A 24,098-nucleotide genomic window follows, 5' to 3' on the forward strand; every position below is an offset into this window, starting at 1 on the left:
TCAAAAACGCAAGTCGCCTGTAGATTTGGTTTCCCAAGACCAAAATCACAGAAATTCATCCTTCATGATGTTCTCTCGAGTGTGATTGGAAGAAAAACAAAGCAGATGAAGCAACGATTGTATGATTTGCCAAGAAGTGAAGAAGAAAGAAGGATAAATGACTATAACCCAATATTATCCTTCCTCTGGAAAGGTAATATGGACATCCAATTCCTTGCGGAAGACAGTCACTCGATCACGCAGTATGTTACCAAATACATAACTAAGGGAGAAACGAGTGTTGTAGACATTGATGAAGCAGACTTGAAAGATCTGTCCAAAACATCGTATCAGAATCTTTCCAAGTTTGCGTTCCAGCTTCTTAAATCCCGCGAGATGGGGGCACATGAAGCAGCTGATAGGATCCTTCAAAACAGTGGCGAACTATGGAGATCCTCAGAGACTTTTTTGTGGCTCCCATCCACCACTCCAGATCGTAGGACTAGGGTTATGAGGAACCTTAGTGACTTACAGAATCAGAAGCCTGACAGCACTAATCTATTCTTTGACGATTGGGTACACGTTTTTTATCCCAATAGGCCTCGAACAAAGGATTTTGAAAGCATGACGCTCTACGACTTTGTCTCCAAGTACGAAAAGCGATAGGGAAACCTGAAAAATTTGAAAAGAAAGACGAGGACAAGTATATCAAGATCAAAAGTGAAGATGGAAATATATACGAACTCTTCAACGGAGAAAAAAAGAACCCGTTATATACCATCACAACTATTCCTTAAATACTGACCCTGAGCTGTTTTATTACAGCATGTTATCTCTTTATAAGCCTTGGCGAGATGAAGCGGACATCGCAAGCTCTCACGACAAATACAGCGATGCGTATTTTGATGCCGCGAGGACTTTACACAGCTCAAGGAAATGTCGAGCAAGAAGATCAATATTGAAAAGGCTAAAGAGAAGATGGAAAAGGAAGCAGAAGCAAAAATGGCAGCATCTGGTACAGCTACTCCTTCACAGGTTGAGGATGACATCGATCTCGGAAATCAAGGTCTTAGATCCGGCCTACGAGATTTTGAGATAGTCAACAATAGAAGCGAAATAAAGTCTCATGGGGAACTTGAATCGTTCGTCAAAACATTGAACGAAGATCAAAAAAGAGTGTACGTCAAAGTCACCAAACATATTGAGCATATGGTTCGACACAGGGACAAAGAATGCACGGGTAAGGAGTGCAGTCGACCTCTCAATTTATATGTAAGTGGGTTTGGCGGAACAGGAAAATCTTATTTGATAAAAGCTCTTCAAGGGTATCTTTGGGTGCAAAAAAACCTCTTCGATGAATCAACTGATATTGCGTTGACTGCACCAACGGGGCTTGCTGCAGCAAATGTGGGAGGACAAACGCTCCATAGTCTTTTTAGTTTGCCAGTTGAGCATGGTGAAAAACTGCCCAAGTATACCGCACTCAAGAAGAATTCGATGCAGCAAACAAGGACTGTACTCAAAGACTTAGCATTGCTTGTTATCGATGAGATTAGCATGGTGTCGGCAGAGATGTTGATGTCAATAAACTTAAGATTGCAAGAGATCTTCGGTGCTGATGATTTGTTCGGCGGAAAAACCGTTGTTGTCTTTGGAGATCTTCTACAGTTGCCGCCTGTTCATGGCAAACGGCCATTTCAGGATTTGTCTGGGGATGATGTCCATAAGTTAACTGGAGGCCTTAGAATCCCGAGTCACCTTTGGAAGAACTTTGAGTTTGATGAACTCACTATAAATCAACGGCAACATGGAGATGCTAACGAAAAATGGAGTGGTATGCTTGGCAGGATTCGTATTGGCCGTCAGAGTCTAGAAGACATTAACATTCTGCAAGAGCGGCTTATCCCAGTCAGACCATGCGAACTGCCTAGCCAACACTTGGATCAAATCGTTGATTACTACCTCAGTTTACAGAAACAGTTCCCTACCACTGTCTGTCTATTACCCAAACGAAACATGATGGAATCTTTTAACGCCACAGTCATGAAAAAACTCTTTCCTGATACAATTAAAGTTGAAGCAGACGATGAAGTCGACGGCAGAACTAAAAATGACAAAAAACGGGCATTAGATGCAGTTCTGAAGATTGATAAATTGGGTGATTCTCGAAATACAGCCGACCTTGAAAAGTGCCTCATTTTGAGCGAGGGTGTCCGAATAATGCTCAGAAAAAACATTGATACCGCGAAAGGGCTTGTGAATGGTGCTATGGGAATAGTCAAACAAATCGTGCGGCAGTCCGACGACCCAAACTCAATCGTTGAGAAACTTTTAGTGCAATTTGGCGGAGTCGACGGCGATGTTGCAATAACGAGGGATACTCGCAAAGTGAAGTTGTTCGAAGAGTCATACCTCCATCGTCGACAGTTTCCTATCAGCACCGGGTACGCCCTCACCATCCACAAAGCGCAGGGCATGTCTCTGAGTCACGTGTTTTGCGATTTAGGCACTATGATCTTTGCAACTGGTCAGATTTATGTCGCTTTAAGCAGGTGCAAGACTCTTGAGGGACTTTATTTGGTAAACATAGATGAGTCCCGGATTAAAGTTGACCATCTAGCTATCAATGAATATGTCCGACTAAAGAGTAAGCCAATTATAGCAGCAGGTATAAATTTCATGACTGATGGTCAGCCAGATTCGAGCAAAAAAGGCAAGAAAAGAAAGCCGAAGAAAAAGACGGAACGCATCTGGTACGAAACTGACGCAGCAAAAAAAGCAAAAGCGACCTTCGACGATATTTTGAAGAATCTCACAGATGACCAGACAAAAGCTCCTAAGAAAAAGCAGTCCACCAAATCAAAGAAAAAGAAGCCAACTGCTGAGAGGAACTCCAATTTATCTGCAGCTAACATCAGCACACACATAAATCAAATTCACGCTGGAATTCCTGACGAATTCATTCCAACTGCTGATATTGTGAGCGGCTCAGAAATGATGGAGGTATACAGGAGAGCTCTGGTACCCTGTTTTAGAGCCAACTCCCCAAACAGCTTCATTTTGAGATCTGCTTTAGAGTTGGACCCCGACCCATTCAACTGTAGACAGACCCGTGATCTCTGGTTGACCGGGTCTACCATTGCAAAGTATATTGCGGTGATCAAAGATGGTTTGGCTGAGGACGCTGGTCCAACTCTGTACAGTATGGGACCTTACTGTGGTGCTTATCGGAGTGTGCGTGGGCGTCGCCGTCAATCTGGATTGCTTGAAGATTTCATAAGGAACACATTTGCCGAGAGGCCGTTCACTCGACTTAGGTATAGTAAATTTGACGTTTTGTCTATCAATTCTTTGACACTTTTGTCCATTTATTTCGTAATTATAGCAACCACTGTTCTTGTGTTGGTAAATTAACTGATAAAAAGTGTAAGGTATGCAAAAATCGAATGCAATTCCTAAACCCATATATTTCAGGCAGTTCAAAGTTCTCCCCTTCACTCCTAGGGATCACTTAATACAATACGGAGATCCGATGACGTATGATATAATTGCTATGGTCGGCAACCCTGGTAATCATTGGTATACGGTCATCATCGACAACAGAACTCGACAGGTATGCTTTATTCAAAATATTATACAGGGTGGGCCGAAGGTCAGTGTGCAAACGTTTATAAAATCAATTCAAACGGAGAAGCTTTTGCGATTGGTCTGATCAGGCACGTAGCCAGGGGGTGGGGGGATTGAACCCCAGAAAAATAAGCCCCCTAGTTCCCATGGACGCCTGGTAACTGGGCTGTGTTTATGACTGCAGTCTGCTTTTTAAAAATATACAAAATCAATTTAAACTGAGAAGATCTTACGATTAGTATGACAGCAATTTAAAATATCTCAGCGTTTATCGGTATTAATCGTGGTTCCTTGTACAGGTTCTGCACTTTGACTCCCAAAATTGCTCAACCGTAACCATGAAAGATCGTTGCCACTCACATTTAAGGCTACTTAAAGACTTCCGACAATACCAGAGGTGAGTTTAACGTTTAACACAAATGAAATATAAGTCAAAGTGTTCTATTTGCTAGTCACATTTTATTGTTACTGTTAGAATGGGCATTGCTTTGTTCACACTGATAGTCTAAAATCGCACATTATTTTCAGAGAAAAGCTACCTATTGTTGTCAATGGAGATTTGAATACTGATGACTATACATTTGTTGATGGTCAATCCAGTATTCAAAGAAATGGTTATGACTGTGGTGTCTTCTCTCTGATGAACATCGAAAAATATATAACTGCCAGACCATTCAATCATCGTATAGTACAACCTTTGATGAAACTATTTAGACTTAGAATATTAGCAAAACTTTATCACCAAAGTGTCATATCAGGATTAGGGGGTTAAATGTTCTCAGAAGATGGAATCAATTTTTCACCTTATCTACCTTTAATGATATAATGTAAGATGGGCTGCTTGTGATAGCGTAATGCCTCTCTCGGCTCGCAGTCTGTCAATTATTCTTATTATGGAAAGTTTCTGGCAATTAAAAATGTTGTAATTTGTGTCGGAGCAAATTGATATCAATTTACGATTTTGATGTATATCTGCCTCTAATGATATCATGTAAGATGGGCTGCTTGTGATAGCGTAATGCATCTCTCGGCTCGCAGTCTGTCATTTATTCTTATTATGGAAAGTTTCTGGCAACAAATATGTTTTAATTTGTTTCGGAGCAAATTATGATATCAATTTACGATTTTGATGTATTAATTCTTCGTGCAATTTGTTGTTATTTACTGTTATTATGTAATATTATGTTGATGTTTGTTTTGATTTATTTGTGATGTTTTAAATTATTTCTTGTTGTTGAATTTTGCATAAGTAATATTTCTTGGTGTTCAGTAATCTTTTAGAATGTTTTGTGATTTTTATTTCGTATTTAAATTTGTTCATAACGTTACAGAAGGTATTTATTTAATGTAGTTCGAGGAGCCCTAACTCGCAACCTACGTGGCGCCTCTTTGTGTTTCACTCAGATCACGGCCTGCTATATTGTTAATTGTAGTTATTCCTTTTATAATGATTTACTGTTTATTACTTCTTGTTATTCATATTGTTTTTTACTACGAATAGTGATTTTATGAATATCAAAAATATACATGTGTATTCATGAGTCGCTTGAAGACCAAAAAAGGCTGATATTTAACCAAAACCCAATAAATTGGGTAGGATGAACCGTCGCCTCAAGTCAGTTATTGAAATTATAATGCTACTTATCAGCTACGTTACACAAAGCTGCGCAATAATAGTATAATAAAACGAGTCAAAGATGTGATATAAAAAAGTGACCGTTCTTGTCCCGTAACAGCGCGGTCGCTTGCTTTGACCGTCATGTCACCAAATCACGAAATTTAGACTTTTGAATCTTCTTTAGCATTAAATACAAAAACACGTATTTGTTATTTACAACAACGTCAAGTTTGAACTATAAACTACCACTTTGTCTTTATTACGTGGCCGTCCCTATACTTTAAGTTTATTAATTTCCGCAAACTACACGTTTATTGATTTCCACAAACAACAAATGAGTTATAATTAAACTGCGTACGCCGTGCAACTACATGCATGATGGAAGCTTTATCTGCTTTGATCAGTTTATACGGTCATGAGGCTCAGAGTGCAATTACGAATAAAATACAAAACGATGACAGTTATGTCTTTCGAAACAAAATATTTAATGGACAAGTTTTGCTTGAATTTGAAATAAATGAACGGCAGTGTAAAACATAAATTGAAAGTGAAACTCACGTCTTGCAGTCTTTACTTACTAATACTGATGGTAATAGTAAACAAAATTCTTACTTATTTCCGCGCGGTATATATTTAGAGTTTAAGTTTCGTAATACTAATTACTATCATTATACACTTAAAGTTAATCATATTTTATCTGTTCGAGATGGCCAGGCCTACTCTCATGCTGTCTATATGTGATGATTAACTCTGAAAAACTAGGGACAACTGGGGAATGATCCCAGAACCTCGAGATTTCGCGTCTCTTGCTCTACCAATTGAGCTACTGACCCTGATTCTCAGAGCGAAATCACCACTCATATACAGCACAATTTCATGCTTTGTGTGGAATATAATTTTATCAGTTATTTAGAATATATATATATCACGTTGTACGTGTAATGTAAATATAGTGTGGATAAATGCGAATATATATTCTAAATAACTGATATTTTATCTGCATAATACAAATTAAAATTATTCTGGTTTAGTTTCACTTTCAGCGCTACTTTTATTAGAACAATTAAATCACTACAATTCTGTTGCATTTATCAAGGAATGAATATTGAATACAATTTAGTTATATGTTGTTTGTAATGAATTTCCAGCTGTCTTGCTTGTTATCGGCCATCGCGTTCAAAATTTATTTACGTCTGTTTGTTACATAAAATATGCATGTTCATGATATATATGTGATACAGCCTTCATTATTTTCTGGCATTGTTACCGACTATGTGATTGTTCAGGATAAAATATCGTAAACTTTAATTTGCCTACTTAATTTAAAGACGAACCAGTTCTAAGTTTCAACTGTAATATCAATATTTAAACTTAATCTAAATTAACAATGTTTATGAGTGATTTGGTGACATGACGGTCAAAGCAAGCGACCGCGCTGTTACGGGACAAGAACGGTCACTTTTTTATATCACATCTTTGACTCGTTTTATTATACTATTATTGCGCAGCTTTGTGTAACGTAGCTGATAAGTAGCATTATAATTTCAATAACTGACTTGAGGCGACGGTTCATCCTACCCAATTTATTGGGTTTTGGTTAAATACATAATATATAAATAGATATTCTCAGTTTTCATAATTTAATGCATTATTTAAATTGGTCCAATTGGCCCTTTTAAAACTATAGATTTTTCGTTTGGTACATTTTTTCTTATATAGCGTTAAGTCTTATGTCTAATCTTGACGGATGTTACTCGTCTAAATTTCTTCGAAGTAGCGCGCGCCGCTTTCTTCTCGAAATGGCCCGACGGCAAGTGCTACGAAGTAGCGCGCGCCGGGCCAAACCATTAACAATGGTCAAGTCCAATCTTGAAAAATAGATAAATTATAAAAAAACCTCTCATTATAACATCGAGTAGATCACTATTATAATACTGAGTTCCTCTATAATTACAGGGTGAGTTGAAAATAGTGTGTAGAATGCAAATGTAAAAATCGATAAAATTTTTATGAAGGAGCCAATTTTGAAAGGTGAATTGCTATCAGTTCATAAACGTTACAAATTTCATTCTTGCCTCTCATTTGATTATAACTCATGATTTGGTTGAATTTTGGCAGTTTTCCAAAAATTCGTAAATTCGTCCTAATGGGGTTTTCAAATCATGTGCCCTGAAAATCGAGTCTAAAAATCTATCTTCTCCTACATTTTTTGAGCAATCACCCTAAAACTTTCAGGATATGTTCTAGGGATCATTTAGAAGAGATGAGTTGGACAGAATTTTGAGAGAGGCCTCTTAAAAAAATTTATTCGATTTTGAAAATCGTGAACCTCGAAAAACCATCAAAAAACGAGGTCCAAGATTTTAAAAATCGAATAAACATTTTTTAAATGGCCTATCTCAAAATTCTGTCCAACTCATCTCTTTTAAATGATCCCTAGAACATATCCTGAAAGTTTTAGGGTGATTGCTCAAAAAATGTAGGAGAAGATAGATTTTTAGACTCGATTTTCAGGGCACGCGATCAAAAATCGTTCGCGCAATACAATTACCACACACGCGCTGACCTTTGACCGGCATTAATTTTGGCTAGGAACGATATTTTTCCACGGGATCAAAAGCATCTGATAGATATTACTCCCCTCTATCAGAAACAACTTTGTAGGTTTACAACCTACCAGGACGCGCGCCGAGTTGGACAGATATGGAACAGATATTTTACGAGTATCACCCGTTAAAAACAACTAAAAAGTCGATTTTGAGAACATTTCCATGAATACCCTCCCTGCCCCCTTAATACAGTCAAGTCGGCTATAGACAATTGTCTTACACGTTATCAACATGTCCTAGCTAATAAAGGACGATGGGTTGAGCAAATTATTAATTATTAAGTATTTTTATTGTATTATTATAATATTTATATATTTTCATTACCTAAATATGCAAAAATTAAGTGGAAATTTCGTTTGTCAAAACAATTAGAGCCATTTACATTCTACACACTATTTTCAACTCACCCTGTAGGTCCCTCTATAATATTAGGCCCTATATAAGCTAAGGCTATAAATACTCTCTTACTCTTACTCTGACAGTGTAATGTATGTGTGTGTGTCTGAAATATTCGTTGCATAATATTATGGAATATGGATAATATGTAATTACATTTCTATGTCATGGTGCTCTTCGCTAGCTCCATGCGTTAATGTGATGTCCTTACTCCTCACTCGTTCGAGTAACAAAATATCGTTCATTGGCAGTTCGTATGTTCATCCCAGTTTTAACTTTAGAGAACCACATGTTCTCTAAATTGTGTGATTTCTAGTCCACGAATCTAAATTGTGTGATTTCTAGCCCACGAAGCTAAATTGTGTGATTTGTAGTTTACGAATCTAAATTGTGTGATTTGTAGTCCACGCAGCTAAATTGTGTGATTTGTAGTCCACGAAGCTAAATTGTCATGCTTGACGTCCGATTAAATTTCTTACCGATCATGGGCCAGCTCTCATTGATTTTGAACTATGATAGCTGTGAGTTTTGCTGTCAAAGTTTCAGTTATAGTTATGTTTAAACAATTATTTTCATAATTATCTTTTCGTCTAACTCTATATACTGGCCCTCTTCTTTTTCCCCAACTTTTAGTTGATTAGCTCGTATAATTGACAATTGTGCAGGAAATGTGATTTATCATAGCTCACATGGTATCTATTATAATGGTGATTTGAACACATATATCTAGCTGTATTCCATCATTATAAGTGCTTATAAAGTTATAAAGTCCCACCCTCCGATTGGCCCGGTAAATAATAGAGAGATAGAGGCTTGACTGTATATGAAATATATATGTATGAGTATTACTAATAATATTAGTAATATTAGTAATATTAGTAACATTACTAATAATAGTAACATTACTAATATTAGTAATATTAGTAATATTACTAATATTAGTAATATTAATAATATTACTAATATTACTAATATTACTAATATTACTAATATTACTAATATTACTAATATTACTATTATTATAAGTGATATAAGTAATATTAGTAATATTGAATTTTGTACGGGTAACATGTTAAAAGAATGATTTAACAGGAATGTTAAGTGAATGTCTTTTCACTGGGTTCTTCGTCACTGTTGGCTGCATGACCAACATGACTAGTCTGCCGAACACTGCAAACATGACCAAATGGCGATGCTGCCACAAAAAGTGTGAAACATTCCCAAACGTATTCGAATCCTGTGACCAAGAGGTAAATACCTGTAGAAAATGGAATGGAAATGCATTTCCAGAGTGTATCAAAGGGTATGCTGATAATGTTGATGCTGGTTGCACATATTGCAACAGCTCCTTAGATTGTACAACTGACGCCCGCACTGGTCAGGCGAGTTGTGGTGCTGCTGTAAAGAACACTTCGAATGACAAACATGATTCCTCAGATTTAAGTGAAGTACAGATAGGCGGAATAGTTGTTGGTGCTGTTTTCGGGGTTGTCATTATAAGCGTTTTAGGCGTCGCTTGCTTCAGTAAGGGAGCTCCAGGGAGAACTGGCCACAGAGGATCAATCAGTACACCGTTAGTTGAGGCGGATGAGGCTGCTCGCGAGGAGGAAGCAGCATCAGATACTTGCTACCCTCCACACCAGTATGCTAGTGATCAGATGTATGGAGGGTACGCGCCTTCCCAACCCCCACCTGTTCAGTACCCTCTTGCTCAATATCCTGGTGCTCAGTATTCACCTGGTGCACAATATCCACCTGGTGCACAATATCCACCTGGTGCACAATATCCACCTGGTGCACAATATCCACCTGGTACACAGTATCCACCTGGTGCTCAGTACCCACCTGGTGCTCAGTACCCACCTGGTGTACAGTACCCACCTGGTGCACAATATCCTGGAGCTCAGCACCTAGCTGGTGCTCAATATCCTGGTGCACAATATCCACCCCCAGCCCACCCAACTGTAGAAATTGAAAATCCTACTGCAACTTCTCCACCATCAGCCGGGTCTTATCCAGCAGCCACCTTTGTTCCTACGGAGGAGACACTTATTCAGTTGAGAAATGAGATGGAAGAAGAAACTACCAAAGCAATGGAGGAAAGGCGCAAACTGGAGGAGGAGCGTAATATGCAGGAAAAGCGCAAAATGGAGGAGGAGACACTTATTCAGTTGAGAAATGAGATGGAAGAAGAAACTACCAAAGCAATGGAGGAAAGGTGCAAACTGGAGGAGGAGCGTGAAATGGAGGAAAAGCGCAAAATGGAGGAGGAGCGTAAAATGGAGGAAAAGCGCAGAATAGAAGAAAAGCGCAAAATGGAGGAGGAGACACTTATTCAGTTGAGAAATGAGATGGAAGAAGAAACTACCAAAGCAATGGAGGAAAGGCGCAAACTGGAGGAGGAGCGTGAAATGGAGGAAAAGCGCAGAATAGAAGAAAAGCGCAAAATGGAGGAGGAGACACTTATTCAGTTGAGAAATGAGATGGAAGAAGAAACTACCAAAGCAATGGAGGAAAGGTGCAAACTGGAGGAGGAGCGTAAAATGCAGGAAAAGCGCAAAATGGAGGAGGAGCGTAAAATGCAGGAAAAGCGCAAAATGGAGGAAAAGCGCAGAATAGAAGAAAAGCGCAAACTGGAGGAGGAGCGTAAAATGGAGGAAAAGCGCAGAATAGAAGAAAAGCGCAAACTGGAGGAGGAGCGTAAAATGCAGGAAAAGCGCAAAATGGAGGAAAAGCGCAGAATAGAAGAAAAGCGCAAACTGGAGGAGGAGCGTAAAATGGAGGAAAAGCGCAGAATAGAAGAAAAGCGCAAACTGGAGGAGGAGCGTAAAATGCAGGAAAAGCGCAAAATGGAGGAGGAGCGTAAAATGGAGGAAAAGCGCAAAATGGAGGAAAAGCGCAAACTGGAGGAGGAGCGTAAAATGGAGGAAAAGCGCAAAATGGAGGAGGAGCGTAAAATGGAGGAAAAGCGCAAAATGGAGGAAAAGCGCAAACTGGAGGAGGAGCGTAAAATGGAGGAAAAGCGCAAAATGGAGGAAAAGCGCAACACGAAAGAAAGAAAAAATAAGGAAAAAAATGCTCCAGCAAAATCGAAACCAGTTGAAGGTGAGGTCAAAAATAGATTAAGAATAATTTAAAATGTGTAACATAACAGGTATAGATGATTTGTTTGGTTAAAATTAAATTGATTCATTTTGTGTTTTACACCACTTGGTGTCAAAGACAAAATGATATCATCTGATAAATATAACTTCACAGTTTGCATTGTTTAATTGTGGTGTTGAACTTGAATGAACTATTTATATTCCATAATGAAGCTAAATTGTTAAGAATACACTAATAATTAATAATGATTAAGAAACACTGTATCCTCTCCTTTTTCAGTTCATCTGTTGCCCCTTATTGTTACTAATATTAATAATATTACTAATATTACTGATATTATTAATATTATTAATATTATTAATATTACTAATATGACTAATAATTAAGAATAATTAAGAAACACTGCATCCTCTCCTTTTTCAGTTCATCTGTTGCTCCTTATTGTTACTTATATTACTAATATTACTGATATAACTAATATTACTGATATTATTAATATTATTAATATTACTAATATTACTAATAATTAAGAATAATTAAGAAACACTGCATCCTCTCCTTTTTTCAGTTCATCTGTTGCTCCTTATTGTTACTTATATTACTAATATTACTGATATAACTAATATTACTGATATTATTAATATTATTAATATTACTAATATTACTAATATTACTAATAATTAAGAATAATTAAGAAACACTGCATCCTCTCCTTTTTTCAGTTCATCTGTTGCTCCTTATTGTTACTTATATTACTAATATTACTGATATAACTAATATTACTGATATTATTAATATTATTAATATTACTAATATTACTAATATTACTAATAATTAAGAATAATTAACAAACACTGTATCCTCTCCTTTTTTCAGTTCATCTGTTGCTCCTTATTATTGTTGTATATCAGATACATCTCATTCATGATATCTAGATATGCTACTCGTTGTTGCCTCTAAATCATGTCTTATCACTGCAACGCACTCGCAGGTCATCTGTTGTGAACAACACCAAGCCTACTTCTTTTTTATCATTGTGTGCGTATTGCGTAAGGTACTTAGCTGCGATGTAATTTGATATCTTTAAATTTAATTTATAAATTAAAGTATATAAATCTCACTATATAAATATCACTATTCAAATTTATGCTATGTTGGTTATATTTGTCATGTTTATTGGCCACTCTCCAATGTCCGGTTATTAAACAGACTCAGCATCTACCGTAACAATATGGGTATCACCTCATCATAACAGGTTAACTATCAGTCACAGGGGGACTATAGTGCAAAGAAACGATCAGTGTTTCCCACGTCGGGCCAGCTCTCATTGATCTTTAATTATTCTGCGGCTTGGGAGATTTGCTGTCAGTTACTTTAGAATATTTAGGTTTATCATTACATTGTTTTTTCGTCTATAATTGTTTTGTATACATTTCAAATACTACAGTACAGTCAAACCTTTATATACCGGGTACCTCGATATACCACAGGGTACCACAATATACTACCGGGAACCTCGATATACCGGGTACCTCGATATAACGAGTACCTCGATATACCAGGTACCTCAATAAACCGGGTACCTCGATATACCGGGTGCCTCAATATACCGGGTGCCTCAATATACCGGATACCTCGATATACCGGGTACCTCAATATATATTGGGTACCTCGATATACCGGGTACCTCAATATACCGGGTACCTCAATATACCGAATACCTCGATATACCAGGTACCTCGATATACCGGGTACCTCAATATACCAGGTACCTCGATATACCGAGTACCTCGATATACCAGGTACCTCAATATACCGAATACCTCGATATACCAGGTACCTCGATATACCAGGTACCTCGATATACCGGGTGCCTCAATATACCGGGTACCTCGATATACCGGGTACCTCAATATACCGAATACCTCGATATACCAGGTACCTCAATATACCGGGTACCTCGATATACCGGGTACCTCGATATACCGGGTACCTCAATATACCGGGTACCTCGATATACAAGGTACCTCGATATACCGGGTACCTCGATATACCAGGTACCTCGATATACCGGGTACCTCAATTTATACCGGGTACCTCAATATACCGGGTATAATCAGGGATCTGAGAATATTCCCGTATACACGTCTTCCGCCCCGAGGTTTGAGACCTGCAACGGCTCAATAGACCCCTCAGAAACAAATTAGGCTTGGGTAGACTTTCTGAATATGGGGCAGTTTTGGGCAATTGACCACACCCTTTTTTGGCGCTTTCGCGATATCTAAACCCACATATCTCAACTTCTGATCGGAGAAAAGAGATCAACTTGGGTATGATAATGGTCATAATCAACATATTTAGAGAGGTAGAACATGATTTCAAAGTCCTCACACTTAAGTTTGATGAGTATAATATGAATACAACCTTTTGCGGTCTCGCGAGTAACAATTATCACACTTATTTCAGGATATCTCAGCTTCTAATTGGAGCTAAATAAAACGCTCTTATTGGGTATTGAAATGGTCAGAATCATCACATTGAGTGGGGTAGAGAGTGGTTTTAAAATCTACAGACTTCAGGTTTTTGAGTTATTAGGTCAAACCCTTTTTTTTGAGGTTGCAAGTGATTCTTCTTGGCCGCGAATGCAAAAGAAAAATCACTAATCTACTTCCACCTAAGGCGACAGAACTAGAAGCATCTGGAGACATTTTTTCATTTATTTTCCAGTGTTCACTACTTCGGTCACTTGGCATGTCGTCAAGATGTATAGTTCACATTACTTTCCTATAACTCTCTTTTATTAAACATACACACTTAACTCATGGGGTATCTTAACTCATTGTGTCTGTCTTTTGTTTGTTTGTGACCTATATATTTATTGTGTGACCTATATATTCAAGAAAATTAAAATTGTTTCATTCATATGATTAATCAATACCTTAGGAAATTTAGGAATTTACTCTTTGTTACTCTTTGTTAGACTTTCTACGTTTATTTCTTAAAGATGTCAATGACTGCTTTCTCTTAGGTGGGCCTCCATATTTGTCCATGTTGCAACAAATATTTTGACAGACACAATAAGCATTGCAAAGCACACCTTTCTTTGAGCATTTGCATCTGCCCCCACACCTTTTGTCGATATCTTTGTTCTTACATGAACATGTAACCGTTAGTTCTTCAGGAAGAGGATGAAGATGTTTTACCGGTAAAAGTTCTTCACTTTCTAGTACCCATTGAAAACCACAAGGATCTAGGGGTATACTGTTTCTATTTAGGATATTGGACTGGTCCTTTACGAGAGTCAAACATAGAATCATTATTTCTATATTGATTATAGGCTCTTAACATGTCAAATGTCTGTTATAAGCTTGAAACCTTCACCAAGTATTCCTCGCATTTCTTGACCAGTGCTTTATCGAGTTCTCCTTTACCAAAGCCTTCAAGGTACATTCCAGGAATAGCATTCAATGACGCAAATTTGGTACCTATTCTTGACGGAGTGTCATATCCTGTGGCAATATGGGCTGCAAGTAAAACTTTTACCAATGGTCGGGGCATCCTGTTATATAGGTGATTTATTGAGATTAACATATCAGTGTAGCTTGTGTTGCAAATATCGAGCTCTCTTATCTTTTGTAAATTTGCAATAAGTTCAGTTTGCTGCTACCGCGTAGTTTACCTTTGCGTGTGTACTTGTACATTACTATACAAGTACACTATGGCGGATGACCCAACTTTGACCCGATCCCAGGAGTTGATTAAGGAGTTCAACTATGATCAACAGGAAGATGTGGAAGGCTGTGTTGCACGCTGGTCCATTCAGTTAGAAAAAGACCTGCATATTGACTACCGTGAAATTGACTACGAAAGTCGTGAAAAGATCAAGACTAAGGATAAACTGACTCTGTCTGGCTGGATTGTGGATGCAGTGGACCTTGTTCGTCGGCAGAGTAGTCAGATGTATCTCTTGAAGGAGATCATCGAGTGCTTCAAGACGGAAGCACTAGCAGACAAAGAAAAGGTGATCAGACTGCAGGGCCAGCTGCTGATGCAGAAGGACGAACAACTACAGTTGCTTAAGACGTCTGTTGAGGAGACAGTACAAACAACGGTGGAGTCTGGGATTCAGAACTATAGTGCAGCTGTTCAACAGAACAGTGCAAGTGGTACGGTCTGTAACAGTAAAATCCTGAAGAAGGTGATGAAGAGTGTGGCTGCAGAGGAGGACAGGAGCAAGAACCTGATCGTGTTTGGGCTGAAAGAAGAGTAGGAAGAACAGCTTCCAGCGCTAGTTACCGCAGTTTTGGAGGAGATCGGGGAGAAACCTCACTTCGAAGCGACTAGAGTCGGTTGGAAGAGGCCAGGTAGTACGGCTATCCGACCAGTCAAGATCACCGTCCCAAGCTCAACAGCGGTTCATCAGATTCTGATGAAAACAGGGAGACTGAGGGAGACGCACAAAGATGTATGGATATGTCCAGACAGATCCAGCGAAGAACGAGCAACAAGGAAGCATCTGGTCACTGACCTGAAGAAAAAGAGGGCTGAACAGACTCATCTCGACCACTACATCCGGTACGGGAAGGTATGTAGCCGTGATAAGAAGTCATCATGAGTTATTCATGTCTCTTGGACACTGATCAGTATATGAAGGAGTGATGATTATTTTAAGAATTTTCAGACGTTATCTGTATTTAAAAGACAACTATATATATTGAATATTTTATTATTTGATTGTTTCACACTTTTCATATTTCATAATTTTATTACTAGGTGGAGGTGATGTTATTGAGACTTTGGGCGGCCATAAAACTCCTGTTTTGAAAGTTGTCCTCTGTACTTGTTTCACTGACCCACGCTTTATAGCATTTATACATTTCGGCCCATTTTATATGTTTGTTCGATTTGCTGTACATTTGTATATTTGCTATTTTGTAAAAGTTTCAAATCAAATCATACTCTTAGCACCACTACCTATCCGTATCCATATCCTTTCAACTCCATTATACTTAAATTGTCTGTAAGTGTAATAGTGCAGTGTATGGACATAGATCACCTTCAAAATATAATAATAAAGTATAAGCGTGATGCCTTAACGTGTATTATTTTACCCATAGGTGATATTGTTGCTTGATCAATTAGGCTATTGATAGATGAATCGGGTAATTTTAAAGTGCCAAAGTCAGAACTTTCTCTACAAGTTTTATGTTTTTACTTATTGCTTGTAGATAGTGCAAGCATACTCTACCCAACTCAATGTGACGATTCTGACCATTTTAATGCCCAAGATGAGCGCTTAGCTCCCATCAGAAGCTGAGATATTTTGTGGTAAGTACATTAATTGCGACTCACAAGAGTATAAAAATACGGTTTGACCTAATAACTCAACAACCTGAAGTCTGTAGACTTTAAAACCATTCTCTACCCCACTCAATGTAATGATTCTGACCATTTTAAGGGGGGGGGGGGGGGGGGGGGGGGGGGGGTTCACCCTGATTTTTTTGTGAAACTTGGTTTCGAGATAGCAGTTGACAAACAAACTAGGACCAGTGACCAAACTTTTGAGGGGGTCCCGGACCCCAACCGCCAAACGGTGCCCGCGGGGCAGCCACGCCCATATTTGGTCCAAATTAGGCCCAATTTAGCCAAATACCCTGAACATGCCCAAAATATGGTCATATGGTTGTTTGATCATAACTCAGTCAGTTTTTGTCCAATCTTGATGAAAATTCATATACGAGTTTAGGGGACCCCTAGCCACAAGTAGAGCACCCAAAATCTGGGTTTTGGGCATGTTCAGGGTATTTGGCTAAGTTGGGCCTAATTTGGACAAAATATGGGCGTGGCTGCCCCGCGAGCACCGTTTGGCGGTTGGGGTCCGGGACCCCCTCAAAAGTTCGGTCATTGGTCCTAGTTTGTTGGTCAACTACTCTCTCGAAACCAAGTTTCACAAAAAAATCAGGGTGAACCCCCCCCCCCCCCCCCCTTAATGCCAAGATGAGCGTTTAGCTCCAATTAGAAGCTGAGATATCCTGAAATAAGTGTGATAATTGTTACTCGCGAGACCGCAAAAGGGTGTGGTCATATAACTCATCAAACTTAAGTGTGAGGACTTTGAAACCATGTTCTACCTCTCTAAATATGTTGATTATGACCAATTTCATACCCAAGTTGATCTCTTTTCTCCAATCAGAGGTTGAGATATGTGGGTTTAGATATCGCAAAAGCGCCAAAAAAGGGCGTGGTCAATTGCCCAAAACTGCCCTATATTCAGAAAGTCTACCCAAGCCAAATTTGTTTCTGAGGGGTCCATTGAGCCGTTCCAGGTCTCAAACCTCGGGGCGGAAGACGTGTCTACGGGAATATTCTCAGATCCTTGATATACCGGGTACCTCGATATACCGGGTACCTAGATATACCAGGTACCTCAATATACCAGGTACCTCGATATACCGGGTACCTCGATATACCGGGTACCTCAATATACCGGGTGCATCAATATACCGGGTACCTCGATATACCACGTACCTCAATATACCAGGTACCTCGATATACCACGTACCTCAATATACTGGGTACCTCAATATACCGGGTACCTCGATATACCACGTACCTCAATATACTGGGTACCTCGATATACCACGTACCTCAATATACCGGGTACCTCAATATACTGGGTACCTCGATATACCACGTACCTCGACCGGGCCTCTTCTTTCCCCCAAACGTGCAGTTAATTAGCTCGTGTTGTGCAATAATATAGATGTTTGACTGTATATTAAAAAATATTTCAGTAACTATTATTAATACTAAAACTACAAGATGTTAAGTGGATGTATTTTTGTGCACTTCATTACTGTTGGGTGGTGCATGACCAACATGCAGAACAGCGCAAACACGAACAGCATAACCAATATGCCGAACACTGCAAACACGACCAAATATCGATGCTGCCACAAAATGTGTGAAACACTTCCGAACGTATTCGACCCCTGTGATCAAGAGTTAAATACCTGTAGAAAATGGGACGCCGCAATTCCCGGATGCATCCCAAAGATCAGGGCTGATAATGTTGATGCTGGTTGCATATATTGCAACAGCTCCTTAGATTGCACAACTGACGCCCGCACTGGTCAGGCGAGTTGTGGTGCTGCTGATGATGACTATTCTTCAGAATCTTCACACTCATTCAGTCCCCTTGAAAAAGTTGGTGTGTTTTTGCTTGCTTGTCTCATTGCCGTTGTTTGGTGTTTATCAAAGCTTAACCCTTTTGGCGGCTTCGAAATACGTATTCCTTGTCGAATTTGTTGTTGTAATTATTGTTGTTGTAAAATCTGTTGTCCTGAAGGAACTGATGAAGGAGGATCGATCAGTACACCCTTAGTTGAGGCGGATGAGGCTGCCTACCCTCCAGGATTGCACCCATCTCAGTATGCTAATGATCAGTACGCGCCTACCCAACCCCCACGTGCTATCTACCTACCACCTGGCGGGTATACTGTACAGTATCCTGTTCAGTACCCTCTTGCTCAATATCCTGGTGCTCAGTACCCACCTGGTGCACAATATCCACCTGGTGCACAATATCCACCTGGTGCACAATATCCACCCCCAGCCCACCCAACTGTAGAAATTGAATATCCTACTGTAACCTCTCCACCATCAGCCGGGTCTTATCCAGCAGCCACCGTTGTTCCTACGGAGGAGACGCTTATTCACTTGGGAAATGAGATGGAAGAACAAAATGCCACAGCAATTAAGGAACAAAATGCCCCCGCAAATCCAGTCGAAGGTATAAGGTCAAAAAGAAATTAGAAAGGTGATAATATAGATAACTTTTCGCAGTTCTTTTATAGCAGTACTGTTGCCCAAATTTTCTGAATGTAAGATATTTTGTTAGTGGCTATCGGAACCCATCGTAGTTTCTAGATTTAACAACTACAAAATGTACTACATCGCTTTTTCACTTCGTTTTGTATATGTTTTTTGTGTACTTAAAAAAGGGGTTTCTAGGATCATAAATGTTCATCTTCCATACAAAACGCATACGTGCTAATTGCTACATTATGCTATTTTATAGAAAAATGCTACTTTAAAGAAAATAAATAACTAGATTAATTCTACAACTTATTCAATTTCAGCTCCACACCCTCTCTCTCCTGGAGCCACAGTCAGGCTAACCTCCAAAGCTCACGGGAAAAATCTGAGGATCAAAAAGGAGGGTGGTATTGACGTGAGTAATTTCAATTTCTCTTCGTTAACACGGTGTCCTAATTTATTAAGGAATTGCTCCAGTGTGGTTAGTTCATAGATTATTATGAAAAGTTAAACAGATTTATCAATCGTGAATCGTGAAACATGTATGAGGGTCGGAACATGAATACAAAATATGAAAATAAACAAACAATCGAAATTTACTCAATAAACTTTCTAAGAGGGTCCGCATAATACGTATATTATTAAATCTTGCTGCTTGAATAATTTGTATATTTAAGCTGGCAAATCATCCAAAAAAGTGGGTTTCTGCCATAAATCTTGACTAATCAACATAATTTTCTTCGAGCAGAAAATAATTTTACTAATTTTACTAAATTTATATGTCTTCATCATTCGATTGAAAGTGTGTTTAAAATTATTTTCAAAACTGTATCTAACAGTACCATTATTGGTCGAAACAAATCGAAACACTTCATTTAAAGTGTCTACACTCTACAGTCTACACTTTACACTCTACAGTCTACACTCTACAGTCTACATGTGTAAATCACGTACCCAGCACATGTCTGCACAGATGGGGTTTACTGCACTTCATTGTGCTCTTCATCCTCCACCTCTCATCCAAACTAGTGTCCTCGTAACAGTTACAATCAGCAGTCTCGTGATGTTGCAGTTTGCCCTCGTAGTCGCAGGAAGGATAGTCAGGAGGGAATGTAGACTGGGTGTATCCTCCCTCGTGTACAATGAAGCCCTGTCCGTCCTCCATGTGCTGGTCCAGGTGGCAGTGCAGGAACCACACACCGGGGTTGTCCGTGTTGAACCTGATGGCGATCGCTCCACCAACTGGGACTATCACAGTGTCTTTCAGAACTCCTTGTCTTGGTCGTGTACTGAGAGCCTCTATGTTTGTGGTGAACACTCTGTCTATATTGGGCAGGTCACATCTACCGTCAGGGCAGTCTTTTCTAAGCCTGGTAGCCACCTCCAGTACTTCAAACTTGTGACCGTGAAGGTGTATTGGGTGAGGAAATGCTGTGACAGAACGTATGATTATAGTTACTGATTTGTTTAGAGGCAGAGTCAGGACATCAGTGTTGGGGTGAAGATCCTCCACTGGGTTGAAACTGTCCGCAATCATGGCTTTATGAGGTAAAACACTTTGTTTCCAAATTCCGTGGTCTATTGACCACAGGTGACCGTATTGGGGCACAAACTGGAACAAGAAATCTGCAATGTGGGTCTCTGATTCCGGTAGTCGAACTCTTTTGATCGTGGAGATCAGATTTGTCACGGAGTTACAGTCATACTGTGGCATCTCGAACATGTCACAGTTCAGAATCTTGGCCTTGGTCATGTCCACTAGTTCCGTCTCTGGCGAGTCTTCTTGGTATGAGATACTTTCGTTCGCACGGATCCTGAGGACACCCATAATCCCTCTCTTCTGCTCTGCAGAAGGAGTCATTGCTCGAATCCAAACATTCTGATGGGGCTGAGTTAAGTTGAAGTTGATCCGGACATCGTACCTTTCTCCAGCGCTGATCAGGATCACATCTGTTTCGTATGGTTCAACTGATCCTCCATCAGTTCCTACGACCGTGAGTTTGTATCCATCAACACTAAAGAAATAGGAAAAGATTCCTCCTCCATTAATAACCCTAAACAAAATCTCCCCGTTTTGAACATCTATTATTGGCTCTGCTTCTCCATTCAAGATACCAGATGTCCACCCGATAGCACCGCTGTGGTAACCCTCAAAATCAGGGAGAGGGCTGCGAACAAGACCTCCCATGGTTAAAGGATGGTCGTAACCAGGAAAGTTCGGAAATAAATCCTTGTAAAAAAGTGATATTTCATTCCCACGAACATAAGACCCAGAAGTTGAATCATCTTTGGCACTGCTCCAACTTGCCGGTTGAACAATAAGAGGACCTCGTATGAAATCATGCCCAACAGGCACCATATTGGAGTGTCCATGCCACCAATACGTCCCTGGTTCTTCATCCACTACAAACTCATAAAGAAAGCTCTCCCCAGGTGCCACAGCACACTGGGTGAGCCCCACCACCCCGTCGTAGTGCTGGACCCCTCTCATCTCAAACCCGTGCCAGTGAAGACTTACTCCGTGGTCCGGTAGCTCGTTTGTAAGTAGAACGGACAGTCTTTCTCCTCTTCTCACGTTAATCGCGGGTCCCTTTATGTTACCGTTTACTGTGTTAACGATCAAAGTCTTCCCGCCGACAATCTGTACATTTCGTTGAATCTTGAAGTGATATCGAGGCGGGTCTGATGTCTTCTCAAATTTCGCCATGCCAACTACCACAGCACAAATAATTACTAATAGCCCAACTATCAATAGTCCAATTATTTGCTTCCGTGTCAAATTCAACTTCATCATGGTCGATCGATTAAGCAAACTAAGCTAACTGAGCAAACAACTGAAACAATGCCAAGATAACCGCTCACGACTGACTTGGTCTTCTCCGGTCTACGTATTTTGTGTCATCAACAATTACAGAATATTACACTACTGTCTTTGTGATACAGTTTGTTCCAAACTATCGCATTTCAAGAATGCCACCAAAGAGCTGCGTTTAAGTCTAATCTAATAATTGCCAAAATAATTTCAATTAGAATGCATTACAAAATTTAGCAGACACTCCTTTTGCAACTCCATTCGCAACGAATTCAGTTAGTCTTCCATTTCCCGAAAATTCCATTTCCCGAAAATTCGCGACTCAAATTCAATTTGATTGATCAAGATATAGCACCACAATTAGGAAGTGCACGATAAAAATAAACTGATCAAATTTTTAAAATTTTTGTACCATTGTTATACCAAATTTGTCATACCTTTTTGAGATGATCAGCGAGTTTCGCCTAGGTGCCATATTCTAATGCAGATGCGTGGCTTTTGGAGCTTCAGTAAGTGTAAAATTAGTCACGTAATTTGACGAAATTTGTTGATTTTCGTCGTATTATTCTGTTATATCATTGGTTCCTGGAATGAGATCATTCTGAAAATTTGTTAAGACCTTCCACTTCCAATCGGACTTTCAAAACTGTCCGAAAAACTTGTATTGGTGGATATCGGAGTTGATATATTTATGAAAATTTGGCAAAAAATTGGATAGAGGGAAAGTTACTCAATATGCATTTGTTTCAAGAATTTTGTGCTGGCCGAAATTAGCGCTAACAAACATCCTACAGTCGGCACGCACGGTTCACTGTCGATGGCGCACTACCTACCACAATCTCACAATGATAGGGTTAGGACTTAGGTTTTAGGGGGGTTTTAGGGGGGGGGGGGGGGGTTTTGGCTCCCGGACCAAAAACGGTCGGATATCAATTTATTTTATGATTCGCCGAGAGAATAATTTTGAGAAGAAAAGAGATCAGTCTCGAACGTAATATAACATAAATAAACTTTATAGTAAAATTGTTTTTAGAACGTATTCTCAAAACATTTTTTGTAAAATGACTCGTCTAGATGCAGTCTTATCTTTAAATTGGAGATAACTCACTAGCTGAACTAGCCCTTATATGTCGGATTAATCTGACCTCCAGCATGCCATTTTTGTACTGTGTACGGCTAATTGCCGTGGATGCTGTGCTAATACGAAAATCGACACCTGCAAACGCCCATACTTACCAGACTTCAATGAAAAATCTGAAGGTGTCACAGGGCCGGTGCAGGTTCGTTCACATGATACTGACGAGGCTAGAACAAACAACTTCACGGAAACGCATAGCAGCAGTTTCTTATTCCCTCTCGATTATACTAGCAGAGAGGGACATGTTTGCGCCACCATGACGAACCAAGAAGTTGTATTTGTTTCAAATATGCAACTACTTTACACAGTCGTACCTAATTTGGATGAATTCAACCTCTATTCCTACAATATTTAGGTATCCCTTCAGAATGCAGATACAAAAGTATATCCCTCCGTTTACTCTCATCATGACGTAGAGCTTAAATTTTATCTGCCTCATTTTTGTGTAGTATCATGCTTGTTACTTAAGTGTTTTGTCTTGTTACTTGTTGTTAACTTAAACTCTTCTTATACGGACGAGGATGCATATGTCGTTTACTAAAAGTAAACGATTTGGTGCCGCTGCATATACTTATATACGAACACATATAAATATATACTTGTAGTTAGCTACGTATATAATTATAATAATACATATAAATATATACTTGTAGTAAGCTACGTATAAAATTATAATGATACATATAAATATATACTTGTAGTAAGCTACGTATAAAATTATAATGATACATATAAATATATACTTGTAGTAAGCTACGTATAAAATTATAATGATACATATAAATATATACTTGTAGTAAGCTACGTATAAAATTATAATGATACATATAAATATATACTTGTAGTAAGCTACGTATAAAATTATAATGATACATATAAATATATACTTGTAGTAAGCTACGTATAAAATTATAATGATACATATAAATATATACTTGTAGTAAGCTATGTATATAATACATATAAATATATACTTTTAGTTAGCTACGTATATAA

General features: G+C 39.0%; 4 protein-coding genes across 4 annotated transcripts in view; 2 read left to right on the forward strand and 2 right to left on the reverse strand.

The window, feature by feature from the left end:
- Positions 1-24,098, reverse strand: part of LOC134814430 (UNC93-like protein MFSD11) — a 91,753-nt gene that overhangs the window by 28,073 nt on the left and 39,582 nt on the right. The gene's annotated exons all lie outside the window — the stretch shown is intronic.
- Positions 916-3,483, forward strand: LOC134814371 (ATP-dependent DNA helicase PIF1-like). The gene is made up of 2 exons (XM_063822469.1): positions 916-3,213; positions 3,454-3,483. Exons 1-2 carry the CDS (start codon positions 916-918, stop codon positions 3,481-3,483), a joined length of 2,328 nt encoding a protein of 775 aa, XP_063678539.1.
- LOC134814425 (uncharacterized) overlaps positions 9,326-24,098 on the forward strand; it is a 38,260-nt gene continuing 23,487 nt past the window's right edge. Inside the window, exons 1-2 of the mRNA XM_063822535.1 lie at positions 9,326-11,334; positions 19,476-19,567. Coding sequence (XP_063678605.1) covers positions 9,372-11,334; positions 19,476-19,567 — 2,055 coding nt within the window. The 5' untranslated portion in view covers positions 9,326-9,371. The remainder of the gene's footprint in view (positions 11,335-19,475; positions 19,568-24,098) is intronic.
- LOC134813988 (uncharacterized) lies at positions 19,680-21,987 on the reverse strand. Its single transcript, XM_063821942.1, has one exon. The coding sequence runs from the start codon at positions 21,944-21,946 to the stop codon at positions 20,099-20,101; it is 1,848 nt and encodes a 615-aa protein (XP_063678012.1). The 5' UTR covers positions 21,947-21,987; the 3' UTR covers positions 19,680-20,098.

Source organism: Bolinopsis microptera, chromosome 4 (assembly GCF_026151205.1).
Source record: "Bolinopsis microptera isolate Bmic1 chromosome 4, MBARI_Bmic_1.0, whole genome shotgun sequence".
Taxonomy (NCBI): Eukaryota; Metazoa; Ctenophora; class Tentaculata; order Lobata; family Bolinopsidae; genus Bolinopsis; species Bolinopsis microptera.

Bases quoted from the DNA above. Each gene is read 5' to 3' on its own strand.
- LOC134814371 (XM_063822469.1), top strand. From the start codon at position 916: ATGTCGAGCAAGAAGATCAATATTGAAAAGGCTAAAGAGAAGATGGAA. The intron at 3,214-3,453 runs GTGCGTGGGCGT...CATATATTTCAG, and splicing joins ACTGTGGTGCTTATCGGAGT to GCAGTTCAAAGTTCTCCCCT.
- LOC134813988 (XM_063821942.1), bottom strand. From the start codon at position 21,946: ATGATGAAGTTGAATTTGACACGGAAGCAAATAATTGGACTATTGATA.